This window comes from Chinchilla lanigera, unplaced genomic scaffold (genome assembly GCF_000276665.1).
Source record: "Chinchilla lanigera isolate Chin_1 unplaced genomic scaffold, ChiLan1.0 scaffold00018, whole genome shotgun sequence".
NCBI classification, from domain to species: Eukaryota; Metazoa; Chordata; class Mammalia; order Rodentia; family Chinchillidae; genus Chinchilla; species Chinchilla lanigera.
In genome coordinates, this window is record NW_004955419.1 from 2,789,961 (window position 1) to 2,816,987 (window position 27,027).

At 41.6% G+C, this 27,027-nt stretch overlaps 1 protein-coding gene across 5 annotated transcripts in view; it reads left to right on the plus strand.

Annotated features, from left to right (window-relative positions):
- The window catches only part of Mapkap1 (mitogen-activated protein kinase associated protein 1), a 230,844-nt gene that overhangs the window by 133,299 nt on the left and 70,518 nt on the right, over nucleotides 1-27,027 (plus strand). For all 5 annotated transcript variants that reach the window (XM_005382456.2, XM_005382455.2, XM_013513217.1 and 2 more), the window contains one exon: nucleotides 8,343-8,452. In XM_005382456.2, the coding sequence (XP_005382513.1) occupies nucleotides 8,343-8,452 (110 nt within the window). The remainder of the gene's footprint in view (nucleotides 1-8,342; nucleotides 8,453-27,027) is intronic.

Here is a 27,027-nt window from a genome sequence, read left to right on the forward strand (position 1 = left end):
TTTTTTTGGTTTTTCTCCGGTACCGGGAACCGAACTCACGACCTTGCGCTTGCCAGGCAGGCACTTTTGCCACTGAGCTAAATCCCCAGCCCCCACTATCTATTGTTCTTGATTGATTTTGAACAGAGCAAATGTTTACATAAGCAGGAGTCCCTAACTTGCTGACTGCTAACTACTTTGAGCCTAAGCCCTGAAGATGGTTAGATTCAGGAGTGTGGGAGGGGAGAGGTAGGAGAAGGGAGGAATCGGAGGATTTTTGCCTGGCCCCTAACACCAGATAAAGTGCTGAATGTCAGATGGAACCCAACATCTGGAGAAGCACTCCCTGCCAGCAAGGACTGAGCTAAGACCTGATGGCTCTCTAGATAGGTAGGACAAGGGAGGGGCCTTCCTTGTCCAACTCCTTCTCCCACACCTCAGCACAGGGATAACTGAGTCAGAATTTGTGAGTTCACAAACAGCAGTGACAAATGCAGCTGTGAAGGTTTCAGTGCATCGCATGTGTATTAGATGAACTTGGGGGACAAACAGTTCTAAGGAAGAACTGCAAGCAGATGGAATCCAGTTAGGGTTCTGCCATCTGGATAAAGAGCCATAAGGTAGAGGGTGGAAGGTCTTGCGCTAGAAGCTGGATGCATTGGGCAGCGTGGCCCACAGTGCCCCCAGTGACTGCCTGGACCCTCTCTGTTTCGCATAAAGGGAAAGGGTGTGCTGCTTTCAGAGGCATGCCCCAGATTCATTGTTCTTTCCTGCACGAGCTTTCTCAGAAAGGATCTGTATTTTACTTACTTTGTGTGTGTGTGTGTGTGTGTGTGTGTGTGTGTGTGTGTGTGTGTGTGGCTTAAACAGCACAAGTATGTTTTTCTTATAGTTTTGAAGATAAAAGGTTTGGAACAAATCTCCCTGGGCTGCAATCCTTGGCTTGTGGCCCCCGTCCTCCATCTTCCAGGCCAGCACATCTTCTAAGCCTGCCTCTCTACAGGCATCACTCAGACCTCTTCTTCTGGCTCTCTCTTGTACTTTTGTTTTGTTTTTTTAACCTCCTTCCTATGTCTCCAAAGCAGACCAAGTGAGCAGACCTTTATTAAAAAGGCTGTCATTAGCTCAAAGCCTGCCCTGCTTACATGTTACTGCCTTGTGGTCTAGAAAAAGGAAAAGAAAGAAAAGCATTTTTGAACGCTCACTCAGCTACATGCCCATAGCAGGTACCATCTCATTTACTCCATATTAGCAGCTCATTTTTATAGCGTATAACTGAGGGTCAGAGGGAGATAGTTACCCGCACTCTCACATAGTTTAGTAAGGGGCAAGCTAAAATAGAGTAAGGAATAAAAGATGGGTGTATTCTCCGTAACCAGAGCAGACAATATGGGTATAAATTACCCCAGTTATTTATTGTTTGCCTGAGTCATAGAGGGCCAACTGTGTGTTGTTTCTTTTCATTCTGTTGTATTAGCAAACATTTTCATTGTCCAGATTGTCCTCATGTGTGGAAATGTAACATATGCAGCCTGTTTAATTTTGTATTTGTAAATCTGACTTGATTTCCTTTTTGGCAACAGCTACTGTCTAGAGAAAAGAAAAGATTTTTCTTTGTGTCTGTTTAAAGTGACAGAAATATTGGAACAAGTAATAAAGATGGAAAGCATTAATTACATACTTCTAAGAATGTAAAGGTCAGACAAGCTAAATATGTATGTTTTGCTCACTGGAATGTCTGTTGAAATTGTGCCAGAATATGCTTTGTTCCTATAATAAAGGCATACATCTTAGACAGCCATCAGCTAACTTTGGTATCCGAAAATCACACCAGATCCTTACTTTAGTTGCCACATCTCTTGAAAGTTTAGGACTCACATTTCTGATGTTAATGTGAGTTGTTTCATGAGACACCCCCTTTGGCCATGTTTAGTTACTATGTTTCATTTTGATTTCCTCTGTTCTCTCCTCAGCTTATGTTGGAGTCTGTCAGCTGCTGCTATGTACATGTCAGGCTAGTGACTTGTAATGTTTATTAATACAATGTCAGTCTTGCTGTTGAAAAAATTGTGATGCTTCTCAGAAGGTTGCAATAGAATGAAGCGTTTGATTTCCAGATCCTGTCTGCACTGCATGGTGAATACATTCTCAGATGTTATGCAGTTCACTGACCTGACAGTTATGGAACCCCGCTTGGGACCCCATTTCAGCAGGACATATTTGAACAGAAACAGTTTGCAAAACTTTACACACTTAAACTCCTGCCAAGGCAAACTGTTAGCCACTTGAGTTTGTTATAAATACCCAGTGGCAGTGGTTGGAAGTAGCCCACGGTGTGTTTTATATTCTGAACTGAATGTGAATGTCTTTGCGGTTATATAGAGTAGTAAATAATTGAGTTTGATTAGGGAGAGGGACCTCATTATCCCCCACCTGTGCCCAGCTGGAAGGGGAGGGTCGAAATGAAGCCATTAGCTGTCTCTCTTACTGGCATCTCAAAGAGCTCAAATACATCTGTGTCTTATTTTCTTTTCTGGCACAATCAGTCGAGCAAGCTAAGCAGGCATGACCGGATTTGGCAAGTCCCAAGGACTCTGGCAAAGATACACAAGGAGAAGGCGGAGGGCAGTCATTTTGGCTTCTCACTGCCCATTAGTCTAGCGAGTTATGTTTTTGGAAAATGTCTGTTTTGAAAAAGAGTACTTTGTCCAATGTCAAACATTGTGTGCTCATACAATACGCTTTGATCTTTAGAAAAAATTTTGGTCAGAGCAAAGGGAAACAAACTGTGGCATTCATACTAGTATAAACTCTCTTTATGGATAAAGTAATACCCGAAGGACTTACTTTAAAGCAAGCATGTTGCAGTTATTACAAGGCTTTCTCCTGCTCTTATATTTTCATTTTGTAGCTTGAGGTGCTAAAGAATGAATACGCAGGGAAGTGGGCCCAGCACAGGTTGGGAACCAGAGGAGTGTGTCCTCATCACTATTGTGATCTGGTCAGAACTGGAGACCCAAGTGCTGCTGCTCTTGGCAATCTTTTCCCACCCCTGGAAACTGAAACATGGCTCATGAAACCTTGACAGTTTTGCAAGTCTTTTTAAAAAAGAATCTTGTAGGTCATATGGTTAGTCTGAGAGTCAGGACATTTTTAATTGAACTGGATATGCTATCCTGGGAGTCCAGCCTTTTCCACAGATTGGTCAGTTGTTCCAGCCTGGAAGAGGTGCTTTCTGCAAGTCTCTTCTTTCCCAGAATCCCTCAGCCTCCTTTCTGAGCTGTGGAGGGGTTCAAACCACAGGCATTGGAGGCTCACCATCTAAGTCAATATCAGGATTCTCCAGTGTAATTTACTAACATCGCATAACTCCAGGCAAGGGTCTTAACCTGGCCAAACCTCAGTTTCCAGCTGTAAAATGGGACCTACTTTTGAGGAATGATTATGTAAACAAAGAAGTATTCAGTAAATGTTGACTATTACCATTGTCTCCCTATTACATACCATTTATTTGTATAAAGAAAAGCCTATAGTTATTATTGCTTGTTAAATATTTTTATTTTATAATGGAGTTATAAATACTTTGGAAGTACAATTTTACAGTCTAAGAACTATTATCATTTCCCACTTTGTCCACAAGTAAGTGAGGTCAGAGAGACTATGTCCTTTATCCAGGGGAGGCAGGGCTTCATTCTGGAGCTTGCTATGCTCTGCTGCTTTCTGATGTTGCCAGCATCTTCCATGGCATAGTATAGAGCTAAACCACACTAGAAAGCTTCTGAGACCCGGTCTCAGCAGCACTCTGACCTGGGCTCTCTCTTTGTGCTTACCCATGTCACTCTAATTTTAGTTTCTTAGGTTCTTTTTCCCTCCCACTGGACTGTGCCATATAACTTAGGGACCATATTGTTGATTCCTGAATCCCAAATAGGATCTTTTAATAGGTGAATGACCTCATAAATTTCCTGATGCCTCAAACCTTAGTTTCTGTAAAATAGCATAAAGACAGTACCTGTTACAGAATTAAATGAGTTTAATATAATTTTTTAGAGAAAACATTAAAGCAGCACTGGACACATAGCGAGTGTTCAGTAAATAGCAGCTGCAGCTATTATTTTTGTAACTGTTACACAGTGAACAGTATATACTGTGCAAATCAAAATCTCCTTGAATTTCTCTGCACAAGCCGTGACAATTCACTTCCGTTATCCCCATCCAGAGGCAATGAGTTAAGTCAAGGTAGAGCATACCTCTGCTGTGGTTTACTCCCTTAAAGAGGAAAGCTCTGAAAACTTGAGCCCAGACTGCTGTCTCTTAAAAAGGAATTTTAAATGCTGGGGCCTGAGGCTGTTTGCCGACACCCCTCCTGAATGCTGCCACTAAGCCCAGCAAACACACGTTGTAACATGCTGTTACCAGTCACGTGTCATGAGTGTTGAGATCCCTTCCTCCTAATAAGCAATCTACATAGAAGCTGAGGGGTGGGTGTGATGGGGTTTCTTCTCCAGGGATGATGATTTGGGCCAAGGGGACGTGAATAACACTCAGAAGAAGCTCCTTTTACTATTTTTAGCGCCAGGTCGTCATTTAATGGATGCAGCTGAGGTCCTTAGGGCAACATTTTGTTTAGCTGTGGAGCCAGGATTTCTTTCAAAGGGTGTTAACTCCTAGCCCATGTGCTTTCCTCTCCAATACCTGCCTTCCGGCGTTGGTTCTGGTTCCAGCTCTGTCCCTACACAGAGAGTCGGAGCTGTCCAGGTGAAGACCTGTGCTGGTTTCTTGTCTCCCGTCACCTCCCTTTTCTACTTAGTAGAAAAACGTTCATTGTGTCCAGTTAATGCTGGTATCGGAACTTCTCTGTGGTAACTGAGTGTCTTTGCACGGACACAGCGCTGAATTCTTCAAGTGAGTAATCTCTTTTTAAGATGCCCGTACGTTTTTCAGTGGTTACAGACTTGACAGGGCCTAGCTCTGAATTGACTGAAGCACTCCTGGCAGCATTTAGTCAGCTCTCTGAAGTGGAGCTTCTTTCTGCACCAGCACAGGCAGCCCTCAGAGCCTCAGGAAGGCAGCTACCTCTTCCTGTGCCCTCAGAGTGCCCTGCGCCCGGGGCAAGCAAGCTGCCTCTTCCCAAGGGGAGTGGTTTCAGATTCCAGAGCTGGGTCTGTGGGTGACCTGCCTATGTATTGGGCCGGTCACCCTGTACAGGTCACAGCCCAGAGGAAGGGAGGTGGGACTGGTAGCACACATTTCCCCTCGAGATCACTGTCTTCTCCGTCTCAGACACGGTGCCCTCCAGTGACATGAGAGAGGCTTTAAAAGATATATTCCAATAGACTTTTTAGAAAGCCCATAAAAAACCCTGGATGTAAAGAAATGAGGCATAAAACCCAGAATGTTTGGAAGTCAAGCTGAAAATTGTGGTAGCAAGTCTCCGTTTCCATTTATTAAATGGGAGCATAACTTACTATTTACACCTAGAAGGATACTGAGAACCACTTAACATTCGTTACATCTAAGAAGCAGGTACCAGCATCTCTCAGAACCAAGGTGTTGTCCATTCTACCCCTCTGCAGCGCTCTAGAGTTTACATTGGTCTGGAGGCAAAGGAGGGGTGGAGCATGGGGTAGACCTGGGGAAACTTTCACCGGGTCTGGTTGAGCATGCAGGATGGGGGCAGAGCCTCTTTCTTTCAACATGCACGCTTTTACAGAAATAGAGCCCCGGAGTAAGATACTGCACCGTCGTGAAGGCGGGTGCTGAGTGCCACACATGCCCCTTCCCTTCACTGTTGTTTTCATTTTCCTCTCATGAACCTTGCTACCCTGGCTTCAGCATGGAGGCTGTAAAGGAAGATGGAGAGCCGAGTTACCTCAGAATGATCACTATCGTTAACATTCACGGGTGGTTCACTTATCATTCCTGACTGCACAGACATGGCAGCCGCTCGGAAGCGTCCGCAGGTGTAGCATGGTGATACATATTACATTGTGCCACAATGGATTTATGTATTCTGTAACAAAAGAAAAGTGTAATGAAAAAATACAGAAGGTAATCTTTTATTCCTCCACCACACAATTTATCAGTAATGCCTGTGGATGATAAGTGCCAGGGATTTCCTCTGCTTGCTTTAACCTTGTCACCTAGGTATGTTTTGGTAAAATGACGGAAAAATACAGACTGGGGATTTTCCTGTGTTCAAAAATCTTTTAAAAGGACACTTTTAATTTATGGAAGTTAGTCCAAACACAAGGCTTCTTTCTGAGCTGTTAGTCTGCCTTTGCTGAAAAAGATGAACGTATTGGCCCGAAATTATGCTATCAGCCAGCAGCAGATCAGAAGAGAATGTAAGCAATTTATGAGTCAGCTCAAATCTTCAGTAGTTCAGGTAGAACTAGGTGGATGGGAGTTCATGGGGCATAGGCCAGAGCTAGCTTTTGAGTACCTAAGAACTTGTGTTGCCTTTCTGCCCTGCTCATCCATCGCCCAACATATTGTCACAGATGGAGCACAGACTGATGTCTGAGGAGAAAGCAGGAGAAGGCAAATCTGAACGTGGCTGATTGGCATTTGTTCCAAACATACACTGGCCTGTCGCCAGAGCAAATACCCCAAGTTTTTAAATGCACAAGGCACTTTACATTTCAGTACTCCTGCCAAAGTATCACTTACTGCATCACTCCCCAAGTATAGGTTTTTTTGGTTTTGTTTTTTTTTTTTTTTTTTTGGTAAAAAAGAGCTATTTCTTATTTTGCTTTGATCAGTAAAATAAACTTTTAAAGATTGTTCTGGGATGGGGTCCAGCTTGTGAGGTAAAGAATGGCTGGAGCTCAGGCATCATTCAGTAACAGAGTGTTCAGTAAAATTAGCCTGACAGTTCTCAGGCCTGCTGTTCGATAGCAAGAACTTGACCAAGTTAAAATGGATGATCGTGCTGGCCAGACCAGCATCGGCTTTTGCTTTTTAACAAATGGAATGTCAAGGATTAAACAGCCAGCCGTATGGAGAGGAGGACTGTAGAGATGTCTCTGTATTAGGGAAGCAAATTGGGTTCTCAGTTTTGAGATCGGCCTGAACCCCTGTGGCGAGCCAGCCACCAGGTTGGATCCAGCCTAGGCTTCAGGCCCCTTCCCAGCCTGTCTTACCATTGGGGAGCTTTTCCAGGGCTTAGCTTAGAGCTTGGCTTTTCTTTCAGATTTCTTGTCAGTATGAAGTTCTGCCATGTTTTTGGCCATGTTCCCCTTTGAGCTTCTTATGGGGAAATGGGAATGCAACCAAACTCCTTGTGGCAATTCCCATGTTCCATAGTTGGAAACTTGGGTCCTGTTTGTTACATGAGTTGCTTGGAATTGGCCTGTTTTGTTTCAGTGCCCAAACGTAGCGGGTAGTATTTGTGATATTTGCTATTGCAATTAAGTGTCATGGTGAAGTTATACCTCACCCAAGAGATAGGCTGCTGTTTTTTAGAGTACTTGTTCATTAGCTACTTTTCCTAGCTAGGTGAAACCCTCCCCTACACAATTTGACCAGAAGCTTCAAAGTAGTGTTAGTGTCTTCTCTTAAAATTATTTGTGCTTCAGTTAATATGTGGTTTGACTTGCTAGGACTAAATAGATGAAACCATTCCTACTGTAATGTATACACACATTCCTACTGTACTCTGTGTGTGTGTGTGTGTGTATATATATATTTAAATAGAGAGAGAGGTGTTTTACTACCTAGTTGAGAAGAGCCCATCATCTCCTGCATCTGATTGCTTTGTGATGTCCTTTCTCATCACCCTGCCCGTACCCCTGACCCAGGTTTTTCCTATGGGGCACCATGAGCTTGTTATGATGATGGTAGTATCTGCCTGCAGTGACATCTACTGACACAAGCCAATTTTATCAGCTGTCAGTCCTTGCTGCAGAGGAATCCATGATGCAGCTGACCCACACAGACCAGTTAGGTTCAATTTGAGACAAATGAGGAAAGTTTTCCCCAACCATGACCTCTCTTTTGTGTGGAACTGCTTATACTACAGTGCATCACTCCCTGCTCTAGCATTACAAGTAGAGTTATTCAATCCACTTTTGAACAGTTGGTACTTTATCTATACTTACTTTAAAACACAGTGAGGGGCTAGGCATGGTGGCACATGCCTGTAATCCCGGCACTTGGGAGGCCGAGGCAGGAGGATCATTGTGAGGTTGAGGCCAGCCTGAGCTACAAAGTGAGTTCAAGGCCAGCCTGAGCTGCATAGCGAAGCCCAGTCTCAAAAAGATTTAAAAAAATAATAATAAATAAATAAAATGCGGTGAAGATTTTAATAATATCTCAGTGGTTGTATGTTGGAGATGATTTAATTTTGTCTTTTCCCACAGAAATGCTGCTCATGGATTCTCCCTTATCCAGGTGGACAACACAAAGGTCACCATGAAGGAAATCTTGCTAAAGGCAGTGAAGCGAAGAAAAGGATCCCAGAAAATTGCAGGTGAGTTAGTTAAAATCATACCATGCAAACAGGAGTTTAGCCCTTGGTTAAAAGAGCCTAAGGTATGAGGGGGTGTGTGTATGCGCACATGCATGGGTGTATCTTCGTGTTTATGTGCGTGTACTTGTTCTGATGTCTGCCTAAATTGTTTCAGATATGATTGCTAGAAGATTTGGTTAGCCAGTCTACAACAAAAATAAAACAAACCTCCCCCTCCAAAAAAGGTGATTTTTTTTTTTTTTTTTTAGCTTCCCCTGGACCTCAGAAAGGGACTGGGTCAGTGGCATATGTGAGAAGAGTGTGTTTACATCAGTTATGGACATTCTATCATTAATAATGTGGGTAAATTAAGACAGAGCTATTTGTGCTAACCATTGGTTGGTGTAAGACTATCTTCAAAACAGAATCAATCCTGAGCTTGAATCACTTTTCATTTCATGTTTTCATGCAATTTTCAATGGGAGAACTTTTAGTTACTAGTGTTTGGGGAATGGAAAAAAAGGAAAAATTTCTGTTTGCTTTTACTGGTTCAGGGCAATTTAAAATTTTTTGAGAAAGATAAATCACAAGTACCTGTTAATCTCTAACTCTTCATTACCCAAATTTATGTAGAAAATAGGCTTATGATACTAGCTACGAAAATTAAAGTATGTTGGAATAAATGTTACTAGTATCGAGAAATAGTTATTTTGAGAAATAGCTTAAAGATTTGTTATATCACAGGCAACTTGACTGTAAATCAGCCCATACATGACATGTCAAATATCTTAGCTTTCTAAATAAAGAGACTTCTTAAAAACCTTTGATTTCACCTTTTGGAAAGGAGAAAAAAAGCACTGCACAGGCTGAAGAAAATAGTTTTGTGCTCTTTTTAAGGGGAGGCATATAATCTGTTCCAGATTTAATTAGCTATCTTCAGATGAAAGCTGAAGTTTTAATAAAAGTTAGAAGAGATAACACAGTGAAGGACACGGATGAGCTGTCTCAAGGCCATATTCCAGGGGAACGATAAGAGCTGTAAAAAATGGCAGAGGAGAGCAATTGAATGGAGCAATGAAAATCTGATTCTCATAAAAAAGAGAGAGAGAGAGATGCTGGTAGGGGCGGTTGTAGATGAGACCTGCTAGCGTCTGCAAGCAATTTGGATGCTTGCCAGGAGTCATTGTTCACCCTCGGCTGTGGCGGCTCCGTCCAGATGTGCCAACTGCACGTTTCGGCTTTTGCCAGCTGACTGCGCCGTTTGATAACCAGCTCTCTGGATGCCCATCACTGGCCGCAGAGATAGAATTAAATGATGATGATCTTCCCACAAGTTGGGAGAGGAAACAATGCATATAAATCTTGATTTCATCTCAGCATGAGAAGTCTTTATCCATCATCACTCATAATGAACAAGTCGTTAGCTGGGATGAATGGTGTTCTGGTTTTTCCAAACAACTCTTTTGTTCATTTTTTGGGTGACTTTTATCTATTGCATGGGGGTCAAACCTCTTTGCATTTAGGGGATGATTAAAGAGGCATAGCTTCCCTTTCCCAGGGGAAAGGAGATATTTTGGGGTTCTAGGAACTAATCTGATCGCTTTTAAACAGCCTCAGATACTCACAGATATTTAATAAGTACTCATCCTTCTTTAGAATTTGGGTTCATTTTTCTTGTTTTGTCTCTACCTTTTTAACATATCTGTATATTTTGTGATGTAATTCTTTATATTCAAGCATGCATCATTATGAATTAGCCAAGAATGAGACAGAACTTTTTAAACCTTCATTATAGAAATTGTGCTGTCACAGATTTTTTAGACCATGAAACCCCTGTGAACTCACTGGGATACAGCTGAGCCAGTGTCTTTCGTCTGTCTCCAGCCATCTCTGTCTGATCTTCTACCTGTTTGTCTGTGTCTATACCCAGTGTCCACATTTATCATGCATACATCTATTTATGTTCACCTTTGTGAGCACATCCCTGCCATTTCCATCAGCGTCTTTGCCATATCCTTGGCAAAGACCTAGGACTCATTGTCTGAGAAACACTGATCTACATTTATTCCTTTTCTTACTAGAGGAGCCAATTGAGATTAATACATTTACATAAATTATAGTGTCCATTTTCTTAATCCAGAAAACTTTTATTTATAATAGGAGATTTTTTCAGTTGCTTTATTAAACCTGGCCTCATGAAATAAAATGATTTTCATTTTGGCAAAGACACTTGTTTAAAGTTAATATAAAGATGGGACACACTGTGTGGTTTTGAACTTTGTAGTGAGGAGTGGATTTCTTTCAGAAGGTGATTAATGTAAAGAGGAAAATCTTGTCATAGAGGGAAAGACAAGTACATTTACTTTAAAAAAAAAACAACTGTGCTGCTCACAGTTGGCTGTGAAGTACTTACCACTTGCCCATTGTGATACATGAACTTAGTCATGAACTTGTTGGGAAGAGATGCCAGGTCAGAGACAAGCATGCTGCACTTCCTACACTCCTGCCACAGTGACTGCCCAGTCTTTGCAAGAAGGTGTCTGTTGTGCCCGTGTCCAGGGCAGAATTAGCATGCCAGCCCTCTCAGCACACAGCTTTCACCTGATCGAGTGCAGAACCCCCATGTCTCTGTGCTGCTGTTACTCAAGTGGGGAGAGGGGAAATACTACTTGAAATGAAAGGACACATGTGTGCCATGTGGAGCCGGTAGTTCTCACATGGCTTATTTTCTAGAGAGACTGGTTACACTAGAACAAGAGTTCAGAAATTTTGTGGTGGGCTAGCAGCACACTTCTGTCCTTACCTACAAACCTTTGATTTTTCTTAGCCTTTTTCCAGACTGAATGTGTTGCTCTTCAGTTCATAATAACAATAAACTTAGAATTTAAGCTATTTCACTATTAAATCAAGACGAGGGCTTAGCTGGGCACAGTGGCACACGCTTGTAATTCCAAGAGGCTGAGGCAGAAAGATCATAAGTTTGAGGCCACCCTGGAAACTTAGTGAGACCCTGTCTCAAAATAAAAATGAGAAAAGGCTGGGGTTTAATTCAGTGGTAGAGTTTGCCTCGCATGTGCTGCAAGGCTCTGTCTGAGTTCATCCCTAGCACTGCCAAAAAACAAAAACAAAACAAGATACGGACTTAATAATCACAGTCCTAATAGTTAAATACTCTGTCCCTCTTCCTTCTGGCAGTCCATCCTCAGTTTTCATTTTAAAAAACCAGAAAGTAGTAGATATTTGAGCCGAAATGCTTCGTGAGGTAAATAGCTTTTTCAGTGGAAACTTTCACAGTTTTAAAATAGTTTTATTTTGTAGGATAGAATATCACTATAAACACTTGTAACTAATCTAAAATTTTGACTTACATTATTTGTAATTATTTCATCAAGTCATAACTATTTATGAACACAGTAGGATTTTTCCCTGTTAATATTCATGTACTTAACCATGGTAGACTTTTCACAGTGTGTTCCAGTCAGTTCTCTGCTGAGGCACATTTTTAAATCCTATTTTTAAACATCTTCTTTAAAGTTTCTATCTTTTCATTTATTACTGACCTACTTGACATTTGGAATCTACCTGCATTGACAGAAAGTCCCCACTGTTGAAGAAATAGTAAATGGAGATACCGGTTTTAGAAGAATGAGATGAAACCTTTTTATTAATTTTAACAGTTGGATGAGTGTGTTTTTGACACAGTGAAGATGACCTGTCAAGTCCCTAGATCTAGCCAGTAAAATACACTAACCTGTTACTTAGGTATAAAGTTCTTAGTTCATTACTTTTTCTCCTGTCGAGGTCACCTCATGATCAGTGACCTTCTGAGTTTTATGGTATTTTGTTTACTGTTATTGTTTAGAAATGCTAGTACTCACCAGCCTATGCCAGTCTTCTGAAGCATGATGTTGGGTAAGACAGAGATGCCATTAAGAAACAGAGGCAGATCAATTTCAATTTTAACACCGACATAGAAATATAGGTTCTTCCTGATCTACAAAACAGAGGGTTCGGAGTGGGTTTTATCAAGCAAAATAGATTTCTGCATAGCTCTGTTCAATATTTGTTCTCATCATGAAATGGAGGTGTTTTTCTGTATTACCAGCTAAAAGACTGAACATATTTTTTCTAACCTCCTATCCATTCTTGCCTTTTGATATGAAAGATAGATGTTTATTAGAGTTTTTTTAAAGTTCTTATAATATTGTTAATTCATTCCTACTTCTCTCTTATAAAATTTCACCAACAACTTGAAAGTGTTATTGGTCAAGTGAACTCCCTGTAAAGTCTGTTTAATAGAGTCTCAGAATAGTTTATTGCTCGCTAGCGTACTGCTTGCACAAGACCCGTGGATGTAGCCCAGGCCTTCTCAAACAGTATTCCTGAAGGTACTTCTAGGAGCAGAGAGAGGCAGTCCATGAACATCTACCACAAGCTGTGGGGTTGTGGTCTGAGGGCATCAGACTAACAGTGGCATCATTGGAGTCTTAAATTGTGTCTTAAACTTCATGTCAAATCTACATCTTGGTCCATAATGTATTTGTAGCTATGTTGCACGTTTACTTATCATGTACCTCATTTGTTAGACCTGTGCTGGGTATAAGGAGACAGTGGTGAAGGTCATCAAGGCCCTTGCTGAGTGGTGTTTTATATTCTAGAGCAGTGATAGCAAACCTTTTAGAGCTTTCAGTAATACAAACAACCCTCTGCAGCACGCTTGCCATCGGTTCGCCACCATGGTTCTAGAGGGACTTGAACATGAGAGGCTAAGAGAGATGACTAGTGTGCCAGGGAGCTCACAGCATCATCCACGGCGTTCAGGAAACTCCTCCCTGAGAAACTGACATTTGAGCAAAGACCTTCACATCTAGGCTGTGAAAAGTTAAGGAGCAGAGAGAGCCAGTAGCTCACCATATTTTAATATATAAAGAACATTTCAGCAGTGGACTTAATTCCTTCTATCCTAAAATTGTAGTAAAATTGACTCTTATGAGGCATAATAGATGGCCAGCAAGTAAGTGGTACCATCGTCTACCCAGTCATTGAGCCACATACCCTCTCATCTGCCTTGACGTTTTCCCTACATGATTTCCCTATGTCTTACCCATTAGCAAGAGGCAGCAGTTTTACCTCTAGAATATATCCTGAGTCCATTCAGGCTTTTCCTTCTCCACTGGCTGAGTCCAAATCACTGTGGCTTTTTATTTAGACTGTAAAAGTAGCGCCTAGCTGTTTTCTTGCTTCTGCTTTTAGCCTCCTCCAATCCGTTGTCTATGCAACAAACAGAGAGATCTTCTAAAGTACTAGTGAGTACTGAACCCTTCAGTGAGTTCAGTCATTGGAGTCATTGCCTCACTCAGACGAAATGCAGGCCTCTACCTGTGAAATGCATTGCAGCTCAGAGAGGGAAGGAACGTTCAGGGAACGTGATCCCCAAAAAAGAAAAGAACTGGAAAGAGGAGCTGGGGGTTTAACTCAGTGACATAGCACCTGCCTGGCAAGTGTGAGGTCCTCTAAGTTTGATTCCTGGCACCCCCGCCGCCCAAAAAAAGAAAGAAATGTGGAAAGAAGTACAGAGTTGATGGTTGCAGTATGGCGGGTAGACATGAGGCAGAGTTGTGGACAGGCGAGAGGGGAAGAATTTCAAGCCTGTGACCTAATATGGACCTGATGGAGCAAACTGACTGTAGTATCCTTACTTTCATGCCAGACAGATGTAGACACGTGTGCACAAATGAATTCATTATTTATCAAGAGTGTTTTAAAGGGAATTCATGTCAGGAGAGGAGTTAGTCTTTGCAAAAGCAAGAAAAGGCGATGAGAGCTGATACATCGAGGGCCTTTGTGTATTCAACAACATTCCTGGAAAGGTTGCCTATTATGCCTATTTTATAGATGAGACTTCAGACTGTTAAAAAGGGAAAGGGAGAAAAAGGTTCATTTCAGAATGGAGGAACTTTGGTAACTGTATGTAATCAGGTACTTCTCTGAACCTCCCTCCCCCTGCCCCCGCCCTCCGAGAGAAGTTAGTTACCCAAATTTCCATAGCCAGTAAATGATGAATCTAAATTGGAGCCCAGACTTTTTTGACCTCAGAGCCCATACTCTCTTTATTTGTACCATGTTGCTTATTAGAACCCTAATGGGAGAACAAATTTAAAATTCTGTAAACAGAAATGTTCATTGATTGTGAGATCTAAATGCACTAGGGAAGAGCAGCATTTAGAGGAACCCTGTGGTGAATCTGGATATAAAGCCAGGAATTCTTTTTGTAATTGCACAGTTTGTCTGAATTGGTGTCAGTTTTAATGTTTTATGTCTAGCTTTCTTAAAGCAACATACACCTGGCCTAAGCTGCCCTATTAAAAAGGAAATCCATCTATGTGTAGATGGAATCGGGTTTTTAACACTCTTTGAGCCTAAAATGTTCTCTGCAGGCTCAAGTAAACTAAAGAATTTTCTGGCTGCAGGATTGAGCAGAGTTCTACCTCATGTGTGATTGTAAAGACAGAAAACCCAACACCCTTTTGTCTATGGAAATAGAGTTTATAATGTAGGGACGCAGACCATAGTTTCCTTATGCTATAGTAGGTAATCCTAAAAAAAAAAAGAGGAAGAAGGAGTAAGTAGGACTGTTTAATTTTTTTCAAAAAGGCAGTAATTTCTGTAGACAACTGTTTTCTCGTGAAAAAGGAAATAATCATGCTGATGCCACTCATGCATGGGAGCTGAGTAGGGAATAAAGACCTGATACTCAGTATCCAATGACCCAGTGGGAAAATGATATAGTAAATTAAGGCTGCTAAGGTGTTTAAATGTATAACTCAGAAGTGTCCTAGGCAGGAGCTCCAAGTTAAATATTCCTCCGCGTTCCTCTCTGCCTCTTTATCTTGCTGCTTCATCTCACCTGAGCCTCCTTCTGTCTCAAGCTCTCCGAGGCACCTGATGGATCTTCTCCAGTATAGAGCAGAGCACGTTAAAGATGGCATTGCAGTCAACTATTTTATCCAGAAAGCCTAGAAATTTAGAGAATTTATGTCAGGCAAAAATCTTTTGGAACCACTTTAGAGACCCAATTATTTTAGAAGGGTGTTATGAGCTCTCAGAACTGCCACATCAGAAAAACTTGAAATATATCATTCGCCGAAACTACATTTGACCAGCATTTACTCTTCCTGCTAGTCGCTAATCTTTCAGAAGTTCCTTTTCCATTACAAAATCTATTCATTCACTTCATCTGGGGCAGTCACAAGCATGGATTAGATTAATGAAAAAGCAGAATGAAAGGAAGAGCAGAGACACACACTGCCAGAGGCAGTGTGGTGGTGGTGGGGAGGCACACAGCTTGCAGGCAGAGGGCCTTCCCCTGGGCCCACTGGGGGCTAATTCTAGAGCACCACTAATTTAATAATAGCCTCTCAGGAAACACTATGTCAAATATACATATTGACTATAAGCTGTATCCTGTCTTTAAAAATGTTTTAAAAAGTGAAAAAAAATCATTTCTTTGCATTAAGGAACTGTGGTGATTGTGTGTGTGATCACATGCTGACCTCTGTGGGCCTCCCTTGGCTCAGCTCGAACACAGGAGAGGCTGACTGAGGATTCTCCAGGGCCTTGTGAATAGGCTGTGTGTGCTTTTAAGCTCTGTATGGCTCTAAGGTACCACGCAGGTTAACAATCATCATCATCAAATGCTACCTGCTCTGTACGACAGAACAAGTGGAAAACCCAATGAGAATGCAGAAGAGGAGGTGCTCAAATACGCAAACACATTAGCTGACGCGTCAGAGTGCCTAGAGCAGCACAAGTACAGAAGTACAATATTTTAAACTATGTGGGGCAGGGTGCTGAGAAAAGATGCCCTGGAGTGATTTCTTTGATGGCATTTTGAAGACTGTTTAAGACTTTGCAGCCAGGCGTGGAGGCGCATGCCTATAATCCCAGCACTCGGTAGGCTGAGGCAGGAGGATCATTGCGAGTTCAAGGCCAGCCTGGGCTACAAAGTGAGCTCAAAGTCAACCTGAACTGAATAGCGAGACCCTGTCTCAAAAAGACAAAAGACTTTGCTGGCTGAATGAAAAGAACCATCCAGGCAGAGGAGCCAACGTCATTTGAGATGTAGTCACAGCACAGAGAATTTCCAAATTACTGGAGCGAGAAGGAGGCAGAGGGAAAGCTGCAGAAGCTAAGCTGGAGCCAGATCTTGCAGACCAGACTTAATTGTGTACTCAAAACTAGAAAAAATGCATCTGTATGTTGGGACTTCTGTATAGTAGGCCCTTGGGATTTTGTAAAGACCAAGAAATGATCCTGACCCTCAAGGAATTTCCTATTTGGGTGATGAGGCTGGCAAATGAACAGCCAATCATAATGCCGTGCATGTGATAAGTTGAACTAAGTAGAGGGCCTGAATGTGCACGGGGGGGATAAGAGCCCTGGTCCAGCCTGAGGGAGGTGTGGGAAGACTGTCCTGAGCACAGTTATCTGGCTGAGACCTAGAGAGGAACAGGCCAGGTGAGAGAGATGAGAAAGAGCATTTGTGCTAAAGGAAGGAAACGAGAGCGTATGCTCCTGGGAACCAGAGTGATGACACCTAGAGGACGAGTTGGAAGGATGAGGCCTGATGAGCCTCATTTGGGGCCAGGTCTTATTTGTGAAGTGGTCAAATTTGAACATCATTATGGTGGCAGAGTAGGGGGCCATTGAAAGGAGGGCAGCATAGTTAGAATTTGTTTTCAAACACTGCCTGCATCGCACAAGTGGAGTAGAGGCCACGAAACACTCAGCAGTGCCACAAGCACCTGATGCCGCCGAGGAACCTGCCCTGGAGAGGATGGCACCCTGAACTCAGGTGTGGAAAAGACTAGAAGGCACTCCCTGCAGGACCAGGAGGTAGTCTGGTGTCCTTTGCTAGAGCTGAGTGCACAACTAGGGAGAATCAGAGTACAGTGCTACCTCAGGTCACGAACGCTTTCTTTTTTTGCAAATAATCTCATTCACAAACAGAAGCATTTGACAGAATTTTGGTTTTGTTTGCTAACTCTGCATCAGGTGTTGGACACAACCGCAGCCGTCTTTCCTGCACAAACACAGACGTGGCCATCTTTTCAGAATTGGGGAACCAATTAAGTTTATGAACTGGGGTGCCTCTGTAGCTTGGAGCTATAGCCAGATCTCCTGAAGTTGATTTCAGAGGGAGATGGTGGCAGAAGATAGGCTTGTAAAAAGATTTTTTAAATCAAAAGAAATACTTGCTGAAAAAAAATCAAACATTTTAGAAGTGTGTGCTATAAAAAGAGTTAAGTTTCCTCTAACTTTCTTTGGTATAAATCTTTGGTTCTTTAGTTCACATACAAATATTCATATAGGGTTTCATCCACACAGGGTTTCTGTCTTTTATTTTTTTAATCACTTATAATCTGAACATCTGTGAAGGTGCCTGTTTAGTAAGAGGACACTTAATAAATGCTTGTTAAATGAACTCATGAAAAATGTGTATGTGTAAAGGTTTTCTCTTTCTTTTTTTTTCCTTTTTCATATATTAGTGATGACCACACAATATATATGATTTTATATTTGTTTTTCATTCAATAATATGCTGTAAGCATTTGTTTTAGAATGACCAGGCATTTTTATTTTTATGGTTAAATTTATTTAACTTACTTCTCTATTGAAACATATTTCAATTATTTGCAAACTTTCATTGTTCAAACATACGTGGTAAGGGCCAGGGATATAGCTCAGTGGCACAAGCGCCTGCCTGGCAAGCACAAGGTCCTGTGTTCAATTCCTGGTACATCATCATCATCATCATCATCATCATCTTAATAATATGTGGTGAACAATCTTGTATGAATATTAATTGCATATTTATGCTAAATTTTAAATATGGGCTTTACTTGTCAGAGTTTTGCTTGCTTATAATATTGAGAAAAATAGCCAGGGATATGGCTCAGTGGCACAAGCACTTGCCTGGCAAGCGCAAGGTCCTGAGTCTGATTCCCAGTACCAAAAAAAATATTGAGAAAAACAGATTGCCTTTCAAGAAGTTTATATTCATTCCTGTCCCTCCCATAGTATAAGAGAACACTACTGGATTTCATCTATCTTTAATTTTTACCAAATTGATGTTTAGTAGTTAATATCTCACTCTAATTTGCATATCTGTGTCTTTAGTCAAGTGTTTTTAAAATGTGTTTATTAGCCATTTATCTTTCTAAGAGGTACATTTTAGTTTGGTCAATTATTTTAGTGGGAAAAGGGATTGAAAGAAAGTCTAATTTCAGAAAACTGTTGTTAAGATATGTCCTATAGTTTAGAATACAGTTTTCCCATAACACCTCTCCTTTTCCTGCCCACGCAGGTGTGCACACATGCGTGTGCACACACACTGCTGGGTGGAGAGAGTACACCTCCGGGCCAGACAGCTTCGCTTGTTTACCTGCTGGCCTTTTGATCACAAACAAATCTTTTGTTTGTATGTTCCAAAAGACTCACTGATAATACACCAGACTCCAGTTCACCTCATTTGAGACCTTGTGTTATTGCTTTGTCATCAAAACTAGTTTAAAACACAGACTTCCAGTAAAATTTTTATTAAGTGCTTTATTTGAATCTGGTATGTATACATGGCTCAGAAAATGCATCATAATCAGAAAGTCAGAAATGCAGACAAAAAGTTGTCACCCCTTAGCAGGTTGTTTTAGGAAGGCGTATCTAAGGACATGTCTGGCAGCATTATGAACAGCACTGGCACCAAGGGCAACTGTAGGGGGTTAATGGGGACCCTGCATCATTCCTTGCCATGTGCCTGGTGAGTAAACTCCTAGAAGTTTCTGGGAATGGTAGCAAGTGGGGAAAAGGCTGGAACCAATAATCAGTGTCACAAAGTGGGGATGACTAATCTGCTGAGGAGACCATTGAGACAGATGTTTAATTAGCTGAAGTCAGAGTGGATAAATTGGGAGAGGACTGCCTATGTAGAGATGCCTTTTCCCTCATCTCTCATTTAATAGTTTTGTTTTCTCTTTCTTGTCTTCCTTTTTCTCTTTCTTTCTCTTTTTCTCTTCTCCCTCCCTCTCCCTTCCCCCCTTACATTTTGTTTTCTGAAGGCAGCAGGCTTAGATTGAAAGGAGGTACAGGAGAAGGCAGAAAATACCCAAGTGATGATTCCTATTTGATGTTCCATTTATCCTTTATAAAAGACCCTGTGAGATTCTTTGTTTGCCATTTAGAAAACTGAAGATATACATAGACATATAAATAATAGAGAAAAAGATTTGTACCTATATATCTGATAGATAAAAATAGAAAGGTAGATATTTTGTGTGTTGCTAATGAGTAATGTAGATAAAATTCAATTCTTTAGCCCTGTGTGGTTTTCCCTGTATCACAGCTTCCTTTCTTAAAATGTAAGACTGATGAGAGAACTTGTAGAGTAAGAGTAATACTCTGTATATTGACAAGGAATCTAAGTATTCACAGGAGCTGGGATCGCAAAGATTGTATGCACTTGTCCAGAACTATCAAAGGGTATTTATGAGGTTTGTGCACATCTAAATTTTATCTAAATGTGAAAGCATCTTAAATAAAATTGAACTCCTTGATGATTTACTTGTGGATGTGTTTAGGGCAAATATACTGATAATCTGTTTTTTCCTTTAAAATGCATTTTTTTAGAAAAGATGGCTTGATGGATCAATATGTGATAAAGCAAACATAGTAAAATGTTCATTGTAGCACAGTTCTCAACTTTTCTGTGGTATATAAATGTTCATAATAAAATATAAAAGGACTCACAGAAATTCAAAACTTGCCATTTAGACTCTCTTAATATTAATACAAACTTTTGAACTCAAATGTATAATCTTCATGGCGTAGAAAACACTAATCTTTTTGCAGGATATTTTATCTTTCACCTGCTTCTAACTTCAGTTTTGCTTTGTTTTCTTTTCTTCTTTCCTTCCCTTCCTTTTTTCTTTCCCTGCCTCCCTTCTCTCTCCCTCCCTCTCTTCCCTCCAGTGGTACTGAGGGTTGAACCTAGTGGCACACTGCTACTGAGCTATGTTACCAGTCCTCTTCTTAAACTTTTTAGTTATGAGATAGTCTCACTAAGTTACTTAGGCTGGACTTGAACTTGTGATCCTCCTGTCTCAGCCTGCCAAGTAGTTAGGATTACTGCACCCAGTGTCAGTTACCTTTTCTGAAAATAAGGGTAGTAACCTTGCGGGGTTGTTATTTTGAGTGAATGCAGATGAAACACTTAATCCATAGTAAGTGCTCAGTGGTCAGCTGCCTTCATCCCTATTGGCATTACCAGGTCCGGCACACTATAAAATCTGGCTGTCTCTGTGGGATTTGGTTTCCTTTTTTTTCTACCTATATGACTTGACCTTTGTCTGCATTTGTTGTTTTCTAGTATTTCAAGTCTATTGAAAGTTTAGACCCTGTGATACAAGGAGCCCCTGAATTGTGTTTGAATTTGAATCTGCTGGAAGCACCTTTTACTTTCAACAGGGACAGACTAGATTCACAGTCACTCTCGTGATTTTTTTTTTTTTTTTTTTTTTGCTAATAAGGAAACTCATACCATAGACATAGGGATGCATAAATGATCCCAAGACTCTTTCATCATATAGCTGATATCAGCAAATTTACTTCTCTATGCCAGAGATTCTAGAGATTAAAAACAAGCTATAATTGCCTGTAACAAACTTACTTACAGGAGATTTTTAGAAGCTTTTTTTTTTTAAGAAACTTTTGTCTTAACAATTTAGCACCAGAGCAGGGAGGGTAGGAGAATGGGGGAAAAAGGATCAAGTTATATTATGTACAGATACAAATTCTCTGTAATGAATGTGATCATTATATAGATCTGAAATGTATTAATAAAATCTGATTAAAGGGGGAAAAGCAGTTTAGCACCTCCCAGAGCCTGCTGCTTCTTCTTAAAAAAATTTTAAAGAAGAAATGCACTAAAAAATGAGTACAATTTTGGAGAGGATGGTTATTGAATTAGACACAGAGGGGCTGGAGTGCAGTGTCTGCCTGTACCAGGTCTACCCTTTAGGAAGGGGCTTGGTCTCCCAGCAGCAGCAGACGGCTCTTTCTTCAAACAAGCCATTCCTGTGTTCATCCTGCTAGCGGCTCCTACGAAAAGACTTCCTCTACCCAGACTGATTTTAGCTGTTCTCCATTAAAAACTAGTATTTTAGAAAGGTGGTCACACCACAGGAGACTTTTCCAAGACCAGCTAGGGATCAGAGGCACCTCACTCCCGTCCTACTGCTTGCTGAGGCCTGACACTGGTCCAGACACTGACACCAGGGCCACTTTTCCCCCGCAAGCAGTTTAGAAGCCCGTTTTTAACAACCGCAATAGTAATTTTACATTAAGGTTTTTTTTTTTTTCTTCTGAGTCAGTTACAGATAGTGGCAGCTTCTGTAGATCTGAAGAGTTTTAAGTGCATTAAGAAAAATAGCTCAGTGAAGGTGTTTCTTTTTCTGTGTTACAGTAACAATAAGCTCCAGAGACAAAGATGACAAAATCAGGCAGATGACCTTGGTTTAGCACAGGGAGGGAGGTATCAGCACCCACCTCTCTGGTTCCCTAGCTACTGATCACAGTGTGGCAGCCTCCAAGTGTGCGGATGCCACTGTATCATTGAACCAATTTTTCAAACAGAAAGTAGGTGAGATGTGATTAAAGCCCAAGTACTACAGAAGATACAAGGTGTTCTCTTGTAACTCTTCAGTCTTCCAGGAGATTGTCACCACATAATCATACAAATATCAAATCATACCAAAATTTCACCCCCCGACTATATTTAATAGCAGAACAGTATGAATTAAGATGAAGTGTGATTTGTCTGAAAAAACCCTGAGGGTCATATGGATGTCTCAAATACAGTGAGGCAGGAAGCAGTTTACTATCCTGTAAGTACCGATGGAGTCTGTACTGTGTTCCAGGCAATGGGTAGAGTGGCAGTTGCCTGTTCTCAGTGGGAAAGATGGTCAGTAACAAGTAAGCTAACAACAAGACACGTTTGATAGAGATTTCCGCCTGCAGCTTTTATGAGTCTTTCCATTTCCTAACCGAAGGGACTTCCTCAGGCCAGCAGCTTCGTGAGCTCCCCTGCTAAGGGGAGTCTCTGTTTCCCCTAGGACTGAGCATTTCCTCAGTCTTTCCACAGGCTGCTGTGCATCTCCTGTTTTGGTTGCTGTTATGGTTTGTGTCTGGATGTCCCCCCAAAGCCTCATGCAGTCATAGGTGCAGGCTTCTAGAGTTTGTGATTGATTCTTGGTCCAGTGCTGGGATTATGGGTGTAAGTGCTACACCCACCTGGGGATGACAGTCTGCATACAATATAAGGGAGGGAAAGAGGCTTGCTGTCTCGCTCCTCCCCATTTTGCTCTTGCCGCTTTTGTTGTTTTCTGCCTCCATGAACTGTTGCCCTCTGCCATGTGCCACTCTGCCTTGGAGCCTGTCAAGTGTGGACTGAAACCTCCACAAACTGAGAGCTAAATAAACCTTTCCTTCCTTAATTCTGGGTGTCAGGCATTTTGTCTCAGCAGCAAGAGAAAAGTAACCAAGACAGTTACCAACCCTCAAGGCACAGGACTGCATGAACTCTCAAGCAGCAGGTGACTCCATCTGGGTCAGTGGTGGCTGTGTAGAGAAACAGGCCCTGTGTCAGTTCTGGAAGCTAACTAGAGACAGCAGTCCCTTAGCTGCTTGGCCCTACAACAGAGGGCCCTGGGCCTGTCACCAGTGAGCTCCTAATGCACTGACCTTGCTAGATGTTGGTGAACACCTTGCAAGAAAAAAAGGACGAGAGTCCTCTTTTTTCTTTGGGAGAGGGATGTTGAATTTTTAATTAACTAAGTAGAAAGAGTTCCTTGTGGATAGGCAGAGGTTCTTTTGGTTTACCAATACCGCTGTGAGACCAAAGTTGGTAGCTAACACATTTTGTAAAGTGAACTGAAAAGCAGTGAATGCCAGTCTAATCTGTTAACTCCCTGCCAGCCCCAACCAGTACTTTCTGTTTTGGAAAGGGTTCATTGCACTTCAGTTATCAGAGATCAAACTTTTTCCAAGAATTAAACTCTTGAATGAAAACATAAATATTTTATCATTGTCGGACAGGATCTCTTGGGAGTCCCTGGGGAGGCAGAGGAGTGTACCAGAGGCAGAGGTGAGGCATTGGGAGCACGTGAGGTGCCCAGTGGGGGGAAGCCCTGGCACACACTGTGTTAGATGAGAACAAGTGTGAAGCAAACGCACTTGCACATGGAGAGTGTGAAAAAGAGAGAGAGTGCAGCCGTGCTAAACTGTCATCTCCTGTCATGAACGTGAATATTTTATTTTGGTTGTAGTAATATTTTAAATAGCAGAGTAGGTGTGAAGATACATACTGGAAGAAATAACAAAATCAAAAAAAAAAAAAAAACTTAAGCTAATTGCCTATAAGGAGCAATTCAGGGAGGATGCAGGCAAAGAATTAACTATTTTTCATCACACTTACAGTATTACGGTAGTATATGTGTTACTTGATGGAAATAAAAATAATTTTTAAATGTATAAAAAGAAAATAGCTTAGAAAGATTTTTTTCTTTCTTTACATGGACTTTGTCTATTTGAAAACTTCCTTTCTCCTAAAATCCAACATCCATTTCATCAGGTTAGTTGTCAGATTTCTATGAGAACATCATTATTAAATAGTTGCTTCCCATTATAAACATTTCCAAACTTTTTAAGACCAAAATGTTATGATTGTAACCATCATTTTGTGATTTTTGCCAACATTTTGTTTCAGTGACCTGTATTTTCCGTAGTTTAAAGCACAAGCTATTAGCCAAATACTCTGTCCCATTCTAAGAATGACTAATATCTCTAATATAAATGAAAACAGCTGCTTTTCCCTAACATTAGAGTCCCAAACAGCTGTCACATGTACATTTTGACATCCTTTTTTTCTTTTAAATTGGGACAAAAATTAGTTTACTGGATCTACCAATCTGGTTAAGTATATCATCTAACTTCTGTGGAGAGGCAGAGAAGAGGTCATAGAAAAACCCGTCAAGCTAGAATGTAGACATACCGAAAGGCAGGAACATACTTAACATGGAAACCCCATGATGAGCCCTTCTGTGCCAAGCACATAAGGTCTGTGGGGCCTGGCACAGCTGCCACTGCACTGCCACCTCTGCAGTGAGCCTGAGCCTCGCAGCGACCATTCTTTTCTTTCCTCTGGCTAAAGAAATTCTGGATTGCCACTCCCTTGTCCCTTGAGCGCCCGAATCAGTGCCTTCTCCCCTGCAGCCCTGGAGGATTTATGTCAGGGTGGCTGCTATGGATCAAGTCATGCATGCTCTGCTGGTGTAGAGCTGGCTCTGTTGCTTGCTGCTTAGGTCATTTCCTACCATAAGCACTTGCTGTATCATGGGCTGCTTGTTGGTTCTTAACTGTGAAAGGGTAAGACCTGGGTTCTAGAAGAACTTATTTGTCTCCACTGTTGCCCACTTTTACTAGCTGGGTGGTGAGTTTCTTAGCTGGTTAGAGCTTCATTTTCCTCAACACGAGGGAAAGTAGTCATTCTATCTCTTCATAGCACTGTTATGAGAAATAGAGACCTGTGCAGAGCACCAAGCACCCAGTAAGTCTTCACTGCTGACCTGTTACTTAATATATACTAGTTTTACCTGCTCCTTTCAAGTGAGAGATCCAGTGACACTCAGTTTTGTAGTGTAACACTTTGATTTTTTTTTTTTTTTTCAAATAACCACAACTGCTTTGAGTCACAGATTGACAAAGACTATAGCTGCTAAGGAACCCAGTTCAGATTTACTCCATAACAGGTACAGCCCAGAACATGAGCATCTGTCTGCTCAGCTGCTCACTTGAGCTTTTCCAGGGGTCTGAGGCCCCTTGTCAGGGCAGCATCGCATCAGCGGGAACCCAGGAGTGACATGGAGGCCCGACCTGCCATTCCTCCCCAGGACCCTGCTTCTGGGGTGGGATCTGCAGAAGGGTTAAAAACAAGAGAAACTTTGCTCATAAATTTCCTTTTCAGCAGGACTTCCCTGAGAACGTCTGACATTAGCAGAGAGGAAATGCTGATTGGCCTGGGAGTCAGCTGAAGGAGACAGGAACTGCAGTGGAAGCTGCTGGATTTACTGTTATTAGCAAGGCAAATGGAAAGCCAGCGGGGCAGCCCAGCTCCCAGATAATAGATCTAACAAGAAAGAAAACTCCCAGGAAGGAAAATGGCTGGCAGCCACGGCTCCTCTTCGGCCATTTTTTCAATTGCTCCTTCCTTTTTGTGTTGTTTGTAGCACAAAGGGAGACGTATCTTCACATCTGAGTTACAAGTCACAATTGGCTTAAAATAAAACAGTATGTATAATTCAGCTTCTTACTGTTTGATGCTTGAGAGTTGCACACACAAAATGTGCAAAATTATATTAATATAGTGATAAATAGTTGTTTATCGAGCACTTATGTGCCAGGCTGAGTGTTTCCATGTGTTATTACATCATTTAATCAGTACAATAACAGCATGAATTAAGCACTGTCATCATCCTCATTTAGAGATGAGGAAACAGTGCTTACAGCGTTTATGTACTTTCTCAGTGTCTTAAAACTCGTGGAACTGAGATTTGAATCCTGGCGTTAAGATTGTACCAATCTAGTGAAAGGTCTTAAGGCACAAGCACAAATGGATGTTATAAAGAGCTGGGCATGGTACTGGCAATGTGAAAGTGTTTACTGATGCTGTGTCCTGATTCGAAACAAAGCCTGTTGGTACAGTGGATAGGGAAAGCAGAGGTGCAGGCAGAGAGGAGTCCTGTGGGAGGCAGTGTTTGAAGGATCTGGCCCCACAGCAGGGAACAGTGTAGATGGGCAGTCCGCAGCAGGTGACCTCAAGGACCGAGGTCCTGACACTGAGGACCAAGGAAGCAGGTAATTCCCAGCATCCAGAGAGTTGCAACCTACTTGGGGTCAGTCCACAAGGCAACAGGTGAGCAAAAATCCTACTACTTAAATTACCTCTAGAATAAAAATCCCCATTGGAGGTCACTGTACTGTGTTTCTTGTGAAATCCACATAGTTAGCTTTTTTCTCTAACATTAGAACAAAAGAAACCTAAAAATACATAACTTTAAGTGCTAAAACCAAACTTGCCCCAGAAAGATGCTCACACCACAAAATGGCTGGAAAACTGAGCCACCACCATCTGCCCAATTAATGCAGTTAGTCATTCATCAGACATTTATCAGGCCCCGAAGTCATATTCTCTGGACACGTTGGGTCATTGAGAATTGTGGCAAGTGGAATTCTCCAAACTGTTTAAGTTGTTCTTTTGGTCATATCTCTCTCTTTATTTTCCTTCATTTTTAACAAGTGTAGTTGAATTCAGATAAATTAAATGTATAACGTATGCACAGGGAAACCCAAGCAGGTCGGTGACATCAGGTGATAGGACAGGAGTCTCAGAAGAGGCGCTCTGAGGGGCTGGGGATTTAGCTTAGCGGCAAAGCGCCTGCCTGGCAAGCGCAAGGTTGTGAGTTCGGTTCCCGGTACCGGAGAAAAAC